The sequence below is a fragment of the Leopardus geoffroyi genome, chromosome C2, assembly GCF_018350155.1.
Source record: "Leopardus geoffroyi isolate Oge1 chromosome C2, O.geoffroyi_Oge1_pat1.0, whole genome shotgun sequence".
In the NCBI taxonomy this organism is placed as follows: Eukaryota; Metazoa; Chordata; class Mammalia; order Carnivora; family Felidae; genus Leopardus; species Leopardus geoffroyi.
The window spans coordinates 97,000,582-97,017,248 of NC_059333.1; the positions used below are offsets into that span (position 1 = coordinate 97,000,582).

A 16,667-nucleotide genomic window follows, 5' to 3' on the forward strand; every position below is an offset into this window, starting at 1 on the left:
ATCCTGACAGGAAGAAAATAGAACAGCTCATAGCTCGAGCCGGTCCAATTTATGGCTAAATTAAAAAAAAAAAAAAAAAAAAAAAAAAGGCTCCGACAATGGGCAAGTTGAGGAAGGGCAGGAAATCAATGGCAGCAAACCGGGGGCTCTTAAAGGTTCTCAAGCGCCGAACTCTATGGGAATATCTGACCGGGTTTTAGGTTATTTACAAAGGATTTTTCCTGTCCTACCTACCACTGCTGTGCGATTTTTCCTCAAACAATGGCCATTATCTGAAATAACAGTTCAATGTCACAGATAACAGGCCACCGAAACGAATTAGTCACCACCTCTTGTCATTTTCTCTCTCCCACATCTCTCCCTTTTGTTACTATTTTTGTTTTTTAAATCAGCATTTTGGGGAAATATACATCTACTAGATTTACACGTCTATTTGCACTTGGAGAAAACAAAAAGGGGACTTGGCGTCGTCCCCGTTCGCTGATAAAGTTCAACATAAGCACGCTTTCCATAGCCTTTCCCTCCGCCCCTCCCCCTCAAGGGTCCCTCGACCGGCTTACTTTGCTTAACTTTCCATTGTTGAGTTGAGAAGTTGGATTTGTTCATTTGTTTTTATGAATGGAGTTTTGTGATTAAAAAAAAATTATTTCCATTTAACCGTTGGGTTTTACTAAAATTTCAAAGGTTGGCTATAGGTAAATCCGTAGACTCTTTTATTTTGTCACGCATTCCTATATTCCTTCTTCCGGTGCTGTTTCTGAAATGTTTTGATAAAAAGTGACCATTTATATTAGAAAGTTATTAATCACCGTACAGTACTGATCCCCCAAAGCAGTATTTATAATGTTAAAACTTTAAAAATAACCTGAGTTGTCAAACTGCTTAATTCCACTTTTGGTCGTTAATGGTGTTTTAATTAACGTATTACAGAATATGGCAAAAACTCACCAGACAATTGTCAATCTCTCCAAGACCTTAAGACGCTATTTGGGCAGGTTATTGGCAAAACATGTTTCAGATTTTGAAATTACTTCTTTTAAGACAAACATGATTTGAAAAAGTAGCATGCTCTTCAGCTGACCTAACTATAATAATAGAGAACAGAGCATGAATTTCAATAATAATCATTTAAAAAGATGCTTAGCAGAAAACTGGAAATGGACATGTCAACTTTCACTGTTAGGCTGTTGTTTTCTGAGAATTTCTAAACTAATTATGAGGTTTAGCATGAGCCAGTGTCTCTTCACCCTAAACCCCATTCTCATTCTCGCCCCCTCCAGCGCCCCACCCCCAGGCTTGGTGCACACACCCTCACACCCCCCAAAGCACTTCTCCACCGGATCACTCCCATCCCCCACCTCCAACACACACACGCACACACACACACACACACACGCACGCACACACACACACTTACACTTGTGCTTTCAGGACACCTAAACAGAGGATATTTCCCTAGGGAAAGAAATCCTGTCTGGCGAGATCTCCCCATTGGTTGTTTACCCGGAGAAATCTACATGCTTAAGGGGGATGGTGTATCCATAATCAGTCTGTCCCTATAGGACTTGGGTCTTGGCGACCTTTTTGTGACCTCTCCCGCCAGAGGAGGCTGCTGTCACTTTAAAAATTTACTGAAAGAGGAGCCCCGTCTGGCTTCCGACACTCTGGGCGGCGGGAGATAGCTCCCTTTCTCCCTCGCCCCGGGTTCTTTCTGGATGGCCGAGCAGATCTTCTTTAAAGAGACAGTTCATGAAATAGAAACCCGGCGGCTGCGCTTGGAGTTGCGAAAGGGGACGATCCCGTGAGGGTCTAGGACTGGGGAAGGCGCTACGGAGGATCTGAAAGGGGGCTAGAGCTCCCCTCGCCTCCCCAGGCCCCCCACCTTTTCAAACTCTGCCCCTCCTGCCTGTCCCCCCCCACCCCCCCCTGGAACTGGGAGAGAGAAGTGGAAGAAGTTTTAGTGGGTTTCAGATAACTTTCATTACACATCGGGCTGATAAGAGCAAGAGAAAGTGAGAAAAGAGGGAGGTGATGTGAACCAGAAGGAATAGCTCCGAGCTCATTTAGGAAGGGGGAAAAAAAAGCCAAAACACACCAAACCCGGGTCACCCAGACGAAAGGAGACTTCATTTCTGGTCTTAAAAATACACTGTTGGCGGACAATAAATCTGAAACGCGTGGTCCTGGCGAGCAGATCCTAGAAACGGACAAAGTTATCAGAGACCTATTCGGAAATCGAGACGCGAGGCTTTCTTTTTTCCTTTTTCTTTCTTTTCTTTTTTTTTTTTTTTCTTTTTTTCTTTTTTCTTTTTTTTTAAACATCCCGAAATGTGGTTCGGGATCGTTTGAAAGGATTTTCGTGCAGGAAAGCTGGGGGCTGCTGATTATTTTATTTTGTTTGTTTTAATTCTTCTGTGATTGCCTTTTATTGCTGAGTTGAGGCCATAGAAATCTTAAGGTAAGAGAACGCACTTAAAAAAAAAAGTCTTGGCGATGTGCATAGTTTGTAACTTCGGACACTTTTCTGCCTTGGCACCCCTTCTCCGGGGCACCCCCCGCCCCCCCAGCCTTCTTTTCCTACTTGCCCGCAGTCTCGCGGAGCCCTGCTGCTTATCTACGTTGCTGGGACTGGCGATTTCCTTGTTCCTCCTGACGGTGCGGTCTGGACGCGTCTCCGGGGTGGGTCGTCCGGCCTTCGGTGGGTCTCTCTCCCGGCTGTCGGCCTTTTTTCCCTCTCGCTCGTCTCCTACTTCCCCTCCCTCCGTGTGTCTGTCCGTCGGTATCAGGGACGCAGAAGGTGGGGTTGCCAAAATCTGAATTCCTGGCACCGGCCACGCGACTTTGGAGCCGCTTTCGGCCGAGTTCCACCTTGCCAAGTAACAGCTTTGCTGTCCAACATCGTGTGCTGCTTCGCGAGAAAGTCACATTCGGACCCTTTGGCTAGAATGTAGGGATTTTTTTTTTTTTTCTTTCCTTTTGCTGTTGGTTTTTGAAAGGGCCTTTCTCTAAAGTCCACCTAAAGGGAATTCTTTTTTTTTTTTTTTTAAGCTATCTTTGGAACTTGACAGCCTTTAAAAACACAGGAGTGTGTTAGATGAAATGACAGAAGATGTGTTGTTACTTTATTTTATTCGAGATTTCCGAGACGATTAAGACATTTGGGAGACAAATGCAGTTCTGCTAGCAAATCAAAAGTGAATAATTCACCCAGGGGGGGAAACGTTTCTGGAGAAAGTTCAGCTTTTGTCTTGGGGCAAGAATATTGAGAGTAAGAAAGTTAATATGTTGATGAAATATTTGAATAATCATGTAACATATATGTAAAAAGACATTCTTTGGGAATGAACCTGTTTTTAAATTAATTTCACTGTTGACAGTGGCAATGGCAATAATGTTAACACGGAATAAAATTACACCTAGAATTTTTATGTGCAGTATATGCAATACTTAACTCCCTGCCCCCCGCAAAAGGGAATGCTGGAAAGCTAAGGGGATAGATGATGCTTGACTTTGAAATTAACAAGTTTTCCACCTCTTTCTGCAAATATGAAATGGAACTGGTGTTGCATTTCACTGACTTCACTCTATTTCCTTCATTAAATATTTCTCTCCTGTGTCAGTAGAACTGCCTTTTTGTTTTTGCTAGTCAAGAAAACAAATACCAGAAACCAAACAAGCCAAAAAAACTAACAAAACAAAAACACCAACTTTTTACTGTTTTAAAATGTGTATTGCTATTGTTATTTATGCTTCTCGTAGACATCTGGGAGGGGGATCTCAAGTTGCCATTTGAGTTACTCAGCGTTGAGAGTTGAAGAAAACAAGTTAAAGTTTGTCATTTAAAAAATAAGAGATTGTTAAAATCTGTCTTTCTCACTAGAGAGGGTATTTAATGTAAACTTTCTGTTGTTAGTGTGAAGAGGTGTCTTGAAAAAGATGTGTGTGTGTGTGTGTGTGTGTGTGTGCGTACGTGTGTGCAGCAATTACTATCCCTATCTTCTGTTTTGATTTTTCTTTTTTAAATTGTGGGGCTACTTATTGCCCTTTAATTGCCTCATGGCCAAAGGCTTATTCATAATGCCTCTTAACTAGAGCTCTCAGAGCCCTGGGCTTCTTCTTGAAGTTTGTGGTGAGTTAATGAGTTGAATCTGCAACTAGGTGAATACCTGAATTCTATGCAAGATTGCTTTAGGTCTATGGACCCAAGAGTTTAGTTTTTACTTTTAGATAGGTGTAGATACAGCAAGGTTCTCTGGGAGTTATTTAATGATTTTTTTTTTGTTGTTGTTCTAGAGTGTCTTATTTAGTCTGTGATAGGAAACTTCCTCAAGTTTGCATTAACTGATTGACATTAACATTACCAGCCTTTCTAGTTACTCTCCATTAGGTCAACGACTCTGCAGCTTTTAATATTGATGTTTAAAACATTATTGCTGCTAGTGAATCAGAATAGCTTTGTTTAAGTATGCAAAACCTCAAAAATAGATGTTTCCCATTTAGATTTTTGTTTAATAGGTGTCCTAAGTAATGATTAATATTCAGGATAGGCCAAATGTAAAATCATATGAAAAATAACAATACACAAACATATTTAATGATGGCAATTTGTTACAGTATTATTATATATATTTTTACTTGTTCACAAGCCAGTTTTGTTATTTTGCTTACTAAACATAAAATTGAAACATGCATTGACATGTGTTAGGTTGCCATATTTTGCATGAGTGTGTATCAATCGTTTGTTTTCATTTTTTTTCCTTAAGTTTTGTCAGAAACATCTATGAGACAAATTTTATTATCTTTTTCAATTCAGGGTATGATTTAGTTGTTTCATGGTAGTGAAATGCAGAGTGAAAAGGAATTTAATAATATTTAAAGTTTTTTTAATTGAATGAATTTAAAGGACAAAAATGTGAAAGTATACACTTTCATGGGAAGACAGTCTGAACCTTGAACATTGACTACTTAGTTTAGAAATATTATGTTAATATGTACTATTCAATATTATTTTTTCATAAAAATCACATTGGCTAGAACTAAGTCAATAGCACTCATTCATGCATAACAAGGAAACAAGCATTTTTTGAAATCAATTGATCAGTTTTTGCAATAATTTACAATCGCTTTGTTCTTTTAAAAAACAGTACATTGCTGCTTCCAAGATAACTTATTATCATACCTCCTTTATTAATATGCATGCTGTCTGACTTTTTAAAAAAGGATTTAAAGGAGGACTACACACGAGTAAAATATTTTCAAGCAATTAACTATTCTAATGAATGAACTGATATGGAAACTGATTGTTCTCATCTTCTTCCTTCCAGATCTTAGATGAGTTTTGCAATGTGAAGTTCTGCGTAGATGCTAGTCAACCAGATGTAGGAAGCTGGCTCAAGTACATCAGGTTCGCTGGCTGTTATGATCAGCACAACCTCGTTGCATGCCAGATAAATGATCAGGTACGTTGTAAAGATTTTCTTGTCTTTTCTTTGAGAGCACTAAAGTATCAGTGAAGCCTGAAGAATAAAAATAACAGTGAGTTGCAGTAGACCCTTGTGGCCTGTTTGTTGATAGGGTGAAAGGTAATGTACAAATATAAGTAAGATGCAGAATAAAGTTATTTGCAGCACTGCTTTCTTTCAGTGCTACTTTTTTGGGTGGTTTACTCACTTTGTAACAGTAAACTTCATAAATGTTCTAGTTTTCTGAATGTGATTGGATGATTTAAACACTGAGCACTATTTATTGCTAGATGTTCTTTACCTTTTTTTCTTTACCATCATAATAGGGAAACATTCATAGAAAGTATTGAGGTACTCAATAACACTTTATGAATTTGTGCAGAAAATGGAAGTGATACACTTGAAATATTATATAGATCTTACTTGAAGTAGTAGGTAGATATATATATGGATGATCTATATGTGGACTTACCTGACTATGCATTTTATATTGACTTGCCTGATTATAAATGAGAAACACTTTTAGATTAATCAAAATACTTCTTTTTTTTTTGTATATGTGAAAAGTAGAAAAATATCACTGCTGGAAATTGCTTTATGGAGGCCCATGTAGTGAGGTTAACTGTAATAACAACAGCTATGAAATAAGATCATGAAAATATCATGAAGCATATTTTGCACTCAATAAAGTTAGGTTATGAATCTTGTAACTTTGTATGACAATACCTGAAACAACGAGAGGTTTAGCCTGTTAATTTTTTGTTTTATAAACACTACTGGGTTAGAATTTAATTATGTTACCCATCATTTATTTCTTTTAACCCAGTCGTTACCTAAATTAAATATGTTTCAAAGACCATATTAAAATGGTTGTTTGGCAAATTTACTGTGAAAATCACCACCAAGGAAAAGAAAAGTTTAAATTAGATGTTTCCAATTGAAAGCTGTTAAGTAATGCTAGCGTCATATGGTCAAAGACTCTGTTTCAATCATCATTATGAGATTATTCTTTGGCATTTTACCAGCTACCAGATAATTTTTACTGACTAAACTGTATGAGGTAGTAAATTGTAAAATTAGGTTTAAATGGGAATCATTTAAAAATCTTCAACATATATCAAAAATAATAAACCAATCAATGGGTTTTTTTGTCTTTGCTGTAAGAAAACAAGAGGCATTATTGACAAAAGAAAACATTATTAAATTAGCTATTGATTGAGAGCAGAAAATATCCTAAGTCCGTCATATGAGTTACTGTCACATCAACAACACTTTTTGAGCGCACACTATTTGTAGATGTGGGAAATACATAGGTGTTATATAAATGAATGAATTTTTCATGCTATGTTTCTTAAAAGAAAGGAGTTGATGGACCTCAAAAGAGAGCTGTAAGATGAAATAATGTATTTATATCATAATAATTATTTGCTATTCATATTTACTGGCAATAAGAGCTATCTCATTGGACAGATCAAGCTGTTGTAGGATCAGTGAAAGGATGGTAAGAATGGGACTCTTGGCCAATACGTTTTTCATTTAATATTTAGGTGTCTTAATATTTTATAGTAAATACACTCGTCATTGGGAATATTAATTACATTGAAAAAGCAAAACTATTTTTCTATTGCTGACTCTGAATTAGCTTGCTTATTAAGGTAGGCATTTATAATTTTAACACAGTTACTTTTGAGGTATATGTTTGAGGTATATTGCTTTCCAAAGAAAATATGCTGGTTTCATACCAGCATATAATGAATAGCATGTTTACTTATTTTAATGGAAGAATCAGGGAAAATAGTTAATCAGGAAAAACATAAAAGGTCAATATTAGACACATACCTATTATTTCTGTAAGCACTCATTTTAAGTATATGTGTTGTACTGGCAGACATCTAAGATGGTAACAGAGTGCATATCAAATAACATCATTGTGAAATTGACATTACATGGTCAAGTAAGTTCACCCATAAACAAGGAGACGGGAAAGTGAGAGGTAAAAGTCAGATTTGTGTGATAGGCAATATATGCATACAGTCCTGCTTAGCCCAGTTGACAAGACAAAAGAGAACAGACACTCAGATAATGTATGCATATGTTACAAACGTATTCATCTGTAAGCTTGTATGCATAGTTCTAAAAGTTAATTAAGACTGCAATTTCAGACAGCTTTGAAATGTGAATGCTGGACTAGGTACAATGAAAAAAAGAGCTGACTAAAGAGATTCTGTAGGTCTGTTTTTTCGCTCTCTTTTCCATGAGGAGTAAGAGCTGACAAGTGGTGAGCAAGCACAACTCATCACATAAGAACACTCCCATTGTGTGACATATATTTAATGTCCATAAAGAGAGAGACTCTGGATCAGGGGCAATTATTAAACACAAACAACAACTCACCTGCACAACACAAAAGTAAATGAAGCGCTCTCGAGAAATTGTAAAGAACAAAACAAGACAAAACAAAAAGGTGTTTCTCTTCACTCCAATTCTGAGATAGAACTCAAGTTTAGAAAACGAATTTTAATACCATGACAGGTATTAAGTCTTGGACTATAAAGAGGAAGAAGGTCAGATGGATCTTTCCACTGTAGCCTGGTCATTGTAATAATTATTATATCTAACAAAGAAGGGAAAAGATGGCCCAGAACAAAACAAGGGTGTATAAATTATAGTTTATTTTTGGAAAGGTAGATATTTTTAGAAATTCTGACATTAAAGACCAAACCTAATCAATGTGGATCAGTTTTATAATGATGTAGAGGAGGGGTATAAAAGTGAATAAATGTTCTTGCTAAGATGATAATACAGTTGATGATAGTGAGACAGTCAAAACGTGTACTGAATAAAACCCATGTTTGGTTTGTTTGGGGGTGAAGAAGTACTTAGAAACAGCATGGATTTTGATTTTCAAGTAAAGTTGGAAAAGGATGTAATCTGGTTCATCTGGCTGTTTAACATTTTTCTAATACCTCTGTACAAGCATTTTATTTGAGGGGATTTTAATTTTTAAATTTAAATTCTCCAGTAGATTTCTGTGAATTATTTTATTTCAGGTTTTTTTTTTTTTTCCAGGCCAGAGTGAGCTTTGTGGCAGTTTTCTTTCTTACTGCTTCCTAGAAAGACTCACGTTTGTTGTTTTTAGATGTCTCTTCATGTTTTCAAAATTATCGCAGTGATGCTTTTGGAGATAGGAGTTCGGAAATACTGGCATGAGCGTTTAATCATAATTTCTAACTAGCTGCAGCTTCTGGCTGATATCCTTTACCAGCTCCCTGAAAATATTATATTAACTATAGTAATTTATCTTTGCAGAAGAAGGCCACACCAAAGACACTAGTAAATTAAGCTCTGAACACATTCAGGTCATAAAATAGAAGATCCATTATAATATCAAAGGTTCTTTATCCTTGAAGTCCTAATTATTTTCCCCATATTCCTTAAAGTTTCTGTACAATGTTACATAGCCACACTGTGGTGGTACAACATTTAGCCGCATATTTTTATTGAGACAGACAATGCTTCAATATTTTTACATTTTAACAGTCCGAAATTGTCCCTGGTTGTTCTCAGGAGCAAGAACTGGCACTGAGAGGTAGAGCAGGGCAGGAGCAAAAGCAGAGAGTTGGATAATGACAGTTCTTTCCAGAATAGGTCCTCAGGAGGACCAAATATGTAGAGGAAGCATGAAAACAGTTAATTACTTTGAGTTTCATTTACATCTAGACTCACCCATGTGTCTAATGTTAAGGAAGCAAACATCTAGACGGCTTGCTTAGGTTTTCTTTCTTTCTTTTTTATTCTGGATATTTTGATGTCCTTTCCTTTGATGTCTTATAGATACCTTTACAGACCATTCTGCTGGGTGAGTGTAGCACTTTGCTTTAGATTTGGTCCCACCCACTCCTGCCTTTCCCTCCATCCTTTAAGAAGTTTCCTCAGACCTCCACATTTCTGTATTTTCACCTTGATCAAAGACAAGATGACCCATAGACCCCCTATCCACCTCAAACAAGGCCAGTTTTCATCTATGATATGTTCATAAATTTGAGGCACTTATGCAATAGCTCTTTGGACACAGGTTTTCCTCTTCTACCTCATGGTGAAACCATATTGGTTGTAATCAGACAGGTCACCAAGGCACAAGTTGTGTAAGTTGACTTTTTAGACTTAAGACCTGCCTTTCCACTCATGATAATTAGAATGAGCTGGGTGTGTGCTTTGGGGTAACATTTTATACGTGTGTATGTATTCTGCGTCATGGAAAGGAACACGGTTTCATTCAAACTCCTGGCCTTCCCTTAACATGGTCTATAACTGGAATAAAGTTCTCAGAAACCCAAGACATTATTAATCTTGTCATTTACACAAGGTGATAAGTCCTTTCATTTTTAAACAGGCCCTTGACAGCTGGTATTTAGTAAGTAGAATAAGAGAAGTCTGCTGTTCACTTTGAGTAAAAAGAAATGTGTCAATAAGAGATTATCCAATGCCTGATGTATATTTTGAAGAAATAAGATCTAGAAGAACGAGCGCCCCTCAGAGAAATCAAGGTCAGCATTCACTTAGGAGATTCTGCCAGCTCTCTTGTGGTTAATGAACGGCAGCAAGATTCTACAGTGTTTTCAGTTGGAACAGGCATTGTTCTCGTTTGTGCTTTACCTTATAAAGTTTTAACTGCTTCCAGGACGATCATGGCTGAATTGGCACACCCACTTTCCCTCTCCTTACGTCCACGTCAATGGTTCAATCAGACGGCTGTGACACTAGAACAGTGCTATAACTGCAAGCTTATTATGGGCTCAATTATCAAGTTATTTTCTTTGGCTTTTTACTGAGAAAAAAATGTTTTCCTGAATTATTCAATTAATGTAATTTGTGCAAAAAAAGCAGGGAAGACCAGCTATGTAAAAAGTAAAATGTAATTTGTTCGCCTCTTTCCACTTTTTAAAAATGTTTGCATCAACTGTCAGGTAATTTGTTAATTTGTTCTTCCTTTACAAGGATTTCTGTCCACATTTTCTATGACCTCTTTTGATGTTAAAATTATTATTGGCTTTGGGCATTTTCTTTGCTTTCCTTTTAAGTCAAGTTCCACTTTTATACCAAAGTTATGCTCTGCTGTTTTAAGATGAATGCCAGCTGGCAATACCCAGAGACTGGTCTTGTGAACGGTGCCTAAGCTGACTTAGGGGGGTGGGGATGTTGTCTGGCTGATAAGTTACTTCCTTCACCCGAAGATGAAACTGTCTCAGACATAGTTTTCCATTTGATATTCACATGATAAAACAAACAGCACTGCCCTCCCTCCACCCAGAAAAAGTTTCCCTTGTGTAATGACACTCAGGACACAAGACAGCCATAGCACCACGCAGACTAGGAATTTTATGAAGAGTAACAAATCACAGAAGTTCAATAAGTGGATGACCTGCAGTATTCTGTGCACACTTTGAGTAATTAGTGTTTGCATGTATACAACACCTTTCATTCAGGAAGATCTCAAAACATCACATCCATACGAGACTCTGCTGTTTCTGGAATGATGCCAAAAAGATAGTCATCAGAGTGCATTGCAATCTATCAAGGAGGAAAACATGTTGGTCAAAGACACAAGAAAAGCCTCCAGCCTAGTAAAAAAAACCCAAAGATGATCTTTAGCTTCCTCATCATGTAATGATGGAACTCTTCCCAGGCATTGCAAAATCATGCAGAATGACCAGTTTTCATAGAATCGGATGAAATGGCCACATTAAAGACAGGTGGCTAGTGGATATTTCTTGTGGAGTCTGTAGAGTGATCCTTAGAGGTCATTTAACTGAAATTTGCAAGACTTCCAGGCTGGGTACACTGTAGGCTCCAGATATAATAGCAGGTGGATCTTTATCATTTGTTCTACTTACACAAACTAAAACCAACGGTCAGTTCTCTGTTATGTGTCATTCCAATAAATTATACCTGGATTTCTCTTCATGTTATCAACAAAGAGATAAAAATAGGGGGGAAGCTTCTCCTCCAACAATATTTTTGTCCTGAAAATAACCAGTGGATACATATTTTTCGATATAGGGAGATAGTACCTTATATTTCTGAAAATATCTTTTAGTCTTTAGACTGTCATCCTAAAGACAAATATAGTATACTATCTCTTTGGACAAATTAAGGAAACTATGGTTGGTTTGCTTTGGTAGAACTTGGCCATGATAAAGGATCTATTCTGTTGGACAAATATCTTTCCATTCTGTCATCAATTTCTTTGTCTCCTGAAGACACTTCTTGTTATCTCTTACCAATATGGCCGAGAAAGTATGATAAGAGTCCTTTTTATAGAGGCTAAAAACTTGGCTTTACTCCTGTCCTCCTGAACATTGCAGTTTCCCACATTACTCTGGGTAGATCAGGGGTCCAGACTGTGTTTTCTAAAGCCAGCCCATATGCACACTTTGTCTTTGTGGACCTGATGTGACCTCTCTGCAGCACCAAGGCTGACAGATGTGTTCATATCTAATGTTGACTTTGTTCAGATACGCAAACTGTCACCTCCTCCCCTCCTACCTACCTTCCAAATGTTAAAGTTCCATTCAGCTTTTTCTAGTCTTCTGACTGGTAAATTGCATGAAGTTATAGAAAATAAAGCATTCAGGGTAAATTTTGGGAGCTGGAAGAGGAAGAAATCAACTGTCAACTTCAAAGTGAGAAGGACAGCAATAGTCTGAAAAAGTTGTCTCTCAGTACAGATTCTGTAGGGAGTATATTTCTCTATTATTTCAATTATTACAACTTCCTGAATAGGTTGAAGGTCATTCATAATTCACACTTGTGTCATTTTTAGACATGCCAAATGCAGTCTATTAAGCATAAATAAAACTTCAGTGCTTGACCAGGAAAAATAAACGGGGATTCATAACAATGAGGCCTTGTTCATCTTTTTAAAAGTAAATGATGTGTTTTCTTTTTTTTTTTTTGTTTTCCCCCCTGTGCACTGAATTTCTCTTCTGTCTCAATAGTACAAGCACAATACTTTAAATTGATCCAAGCATAGCAAACTAGACTGTTAGTCTGGTCTGACAGATTCTAGATTTTTCTATTTTATAGGATAATAAACAAGGACCCATATTATTACCATTTACAAATACAAATAGTAGCATTGTCTATTTGATGGAGGATTAGGTTGAACACAGGCCTTGACAGTATAAAACAGAATTCGTCTAAAGTCTTTTATAGCCTATTAACTTTCCTAATGGAATGCCTATAAGCATCCATACTCTTTTTAGTGCTTGTGCTCTTGGACTTAAATAACAAAGCAAGATAAATGTTTAATAAAATATGATTAATTCCGATTCCAACTACATATAATATATAACTCTATATAACATATATTATATACAATATACTATATAAAATATACCATATAATTACATATCACTTACATAGTATATAACATGAATTAAGTGTATTCTATTAAACATTTATTTATATTAATACCTAAAATATGGAATTACTCATATTTTATGCAAATTTAAAATTTCTCCAAGGTGTATAATTTGCCACGTTTATACATCACATATAAAATATATGTGCTTGGGCACATATATACTTATACATAACACTGTATGAAAATATATTTTTGGAAATCTAAAATTTGTTAAATCAAATCCAGTCATCACTGCCTTTTGTCCCTAGCTCTGCCTTGTGAACATTAAGCGAATGGATATTCTTTTGGCATTTGGAACTGGTTTCAAGGTTTGATTAAAATACATTAAGTATAATAATTATGTTTAGAGTAATTCCTATATACATGTGTGGTATTATATTTATGCCTTAGATCGTGAATTTTACCACTAGTAAAAGTGAGTAATTTGGGGCAATTCTAGCTTTATTTTTAAATACTCGAAAGATTTAGCATTAAAAAACATTTTCAGAAATTTCACTACTGTGTTATTTTAACAAACTTAAAAAATAAAAAAAAATACAAATTGATCTATTAAGATAGTGACTATAAATATTTGTTCTTATAAATTGAGGCATCCAGAGATCTAGATCTTTATCCACACTTACCAAGGTAGAAATATAGCTTTCTGGAAAAATAAAAAGAGCCCATGAAGATATTGGGAAATTAAAATTTTTTATATGATAAAATGAAAAAACCACCTTAACTTTCAAATGTGTCAAATGTATGGACAGTTAGATCATGGTCATAACATGTTTTATTTCTGGAATTTGTTATTAGCTACCAAAGAGAAAATTCTGGAGGAGTTAACACATTTTAAAAATATTTATCATGACTTTTAAAAGAATGGAATTTTTATATATTCCTATTTTCTTATACTCTAAGGCCCTGTTCCTCTTATCTTTCAACTTATATTGTGAGGAATTGATATTTTTCCCTCTAATAAAGCATTCCGAGAGAGACACAACAAAATAATAAATCAACAACCCTTTTATATCAATTTGAACTTTTTCTAAGTGTTTGAGACTTTGGGGTCCCCCTTTATATACTTGAGTTGAATTCATCACAAAATCCTAGACCCCAGGACATTTTTATTTTGGATCCAGATAACTTTTTCCATAAAACCCCCTGATGGGAGAAGAGATCATTTCTTTTATGGAATTTAACAGAGTAATTGATTCCCTTCCCTTTTTCTCCAACACAAAAACCAGAGAGGTTATATTGGTAGGATCTCTGCTTCTGGTACGTAACTCAGATGACATATAATTCATAGGACTGCAATAGAACTGAGATTTTGAGAATATACCGGGTTTAAAGACATTATGGTTATATTTTTTAAGAGCATGGCCAAGAATACTTAAGATACGAACCTGTGGGAAAAACTACATGAATCACTTCTGTTATTTATTTTATTTTTATTTGCTGAAAGACCTGTTTTGTAATACAAAAGTGTAGATGTGATATCTTACTTTCGAAAGGCTTGATTCCTCCAAGATTCCTTTCCATCATTCCTCCACGCAACTTTTTTTGAGGCAACAAATTGTCATTATGTTTTTGTTTAAACCACTCCTCTCACCTCTCAAAGGCCTGCCTGTGTATTAGTATTGCTAGAACATAAATTAACTTTAGATGTCGACAGCTCTGGATTCGAGTATTCAAGTTAGATTTGGGGGCCATTGTAATCATAGGTGGAAAAGCAGAATTTTGCCGAATCTAAGATCCGAAGAGATGAGATATAAAGAGGATCGCAAGTGGTAGCAACACCTTGAAAGAAAGCTCTAGAATTGTAAGGGTGTGGTAGATGGGACTTTGAGGCACATTCTTATTGCTGTGTGAGGAAGCGTGCCCAGAATCTGCCCTCATTACGTCTGGCGCTTGCCAGTTCTTTTCAAACCTCAGTTTCATGAGCACCATAAAAATTCACTTAAAATCGAAAAGAACACCCTGAAGTTAAAACCCACTCTGCTTTGCCTTGCCTTTCATGGCCTGGAATGTCACCTTTTACCTCCAGTAAATAAAGCCAACATCAACACTCTTCCGTGTCTTTTATTTTTTATGCACTCAATATTCTTCACATGACGATCTGTACACTTAAAGGGAAATTACAGTAGTGATCTATGTCGCTGCAAAGAGAATTGTCTTTATAATATATAGTTACAACGTACCTATCATTTTCTTTTGTTTCTTGGGCTGTTCACATTGGATCGAGTAAATCTAAAATGGAATTAAAAGAGACATGATTAATAGTGGACTACAAAGAAATGATGATATCATGATACTTTCTTGAAATGATCTGGCATGTGTGTCTAAGCAGCATTCCCCAACAGAGACAATTGCACTGTTTTACGGTCTTGCAGGGTATTGTCTCTTTAACCTCACTATTTCCGAGAAGCCACCGAAAAGTTCTAATATGTCACAATTCAAATGTCAACATGTTGTTGGAAAGGAAGCTAATAAGTTAAACCTTTGAGAGATGCCAAAAAAAGAGGTGATTCAAGCTGTTGAGAGAAGTCCATTGTTTTCTAAAGGGAAATAGAACTCCAGAATGAAATAGGGTACTTACAAGCATTTAATTGGAAAGTTTAGGGGAAAAGAGCAAATGCACAATCATTTTTTTTTTCAATCTGATAACTTTTTGAACAGAACTATTCCTTTCAGTGTACTTCCAGAAACAGGAAAATCTGAAGGCTAGGGTTAATAAGATACAAACTGCAAATTCTCTGGTTTTTGTAGAAATAGCACATAACACGGAATAATTTTCTTAAGATAGTCTGGAGTCTATCTCTGGGTGGATAGAAAGCATCCTAGGTTATATTCTAACATATTCTAGCAACATTTTATGTTTGGCATTATTTTCTGTAAACCAATTTCACCTGGTTAAATTACTGTTGAATGAAAAAGGATGATTTTATTTTGACAGGAAAGAAACTAAACAGAAAACATTCCTCATTGAGTTATTTTTTAAATTTAGCACAATTTTGTGCTGTGATGTTTTTATAGAAAAAAATAAACAATTGGACTTTAGAGCCACCTACTGGAATAAAGAGGCACATGCTTACGTTTGATGTCCTCTGCTTTTCAGAAGATAAACAAATAGATAAATACAGTTAAAGTTATGCACACTTCTGTTGATCTTTTAAAATATTAACCTACTCAGTTTTTCTCAGTTTGAAATATCAAATATCCTGTAAGAAACCAACGTCTTCTAAAAATATGTTCTCATAAGTTCTCTTAATAATTTGTGTGATGTGAGTTTTCTCCCCCTCGGATTGAGACAGCAGAATCGAATCCCTAGTTTACTTGCTGTCTTTGTTGCTTCTGTTGGTGTGTGTGTGTGTGTGTGTGTATGTGCACGTGTGACTGTTATTGGTCTCATTTTCACCAGTTAATTGTATAACGTCATTCTTTCTTCGACAACCTCTATCTGGCCGTTATGTAACAAATAATCTTAGAATAAAATTTAAAAACTATGAACATTTTTGTGATAAGATGAATAAGCACCTTAAACATTTTCATGATTAAGTGCTTTTTTATTGAGATATCATTGACATATAACATTATATTAGTTTCAGGTGTGTAACGTAATGAATTAGATATTTGTATTTTTTTGTGTGAATTAAATGCTTTTGTAAGTGGAAAAACCCTGAAGCCTGGACAAGTAAGTTGGACAATGACTTGCCTAAGGTCACAGAGCTGGTCAAGGTGGGGGTAAAAGTAGGCAGCTCTAGGAAATTATAGGTCCACGCTTGCCCCACAGTTGTTTA

The 16,667-nt window shown here is 36.1% G+C and overlaps 1 protein-coding gene across 13 annotated transcripts in view; it reads left to right on the forward strand.

Moving 5' to 3' along the window:
* Window positions 1-16,667, forward strand: part of MECOM (MDS1 and EVI1 complex locus) — a 562,907-nt gene that overhangs the window by 497,228 nt on the left and 49,012 nt on the right. For 9 of the 13 annotated variants that reach the window (XM_045503029.1, XM_045503033.1, XM_045503028.1 and 6 more), the window contains one exon: window positions 5,325-5,459. In XM_045503029.1, coding sequence (XP_045358985.1) covers window positions 5,325-5,459 — 135 coding nt within the window. Of the gene's footprint in view, window positions 1-1,540; window positions 2,459-2,505; window positions 2,699-2,723; window positions 2,948-5,324; window positions 5,460-16,667 lie in introns of those variants that run through there. The other 4 variants (XM_045503036.1, XM_045503039.1, XM_045503035.1 and 1 more) reach the window with 3 other exon arrangements.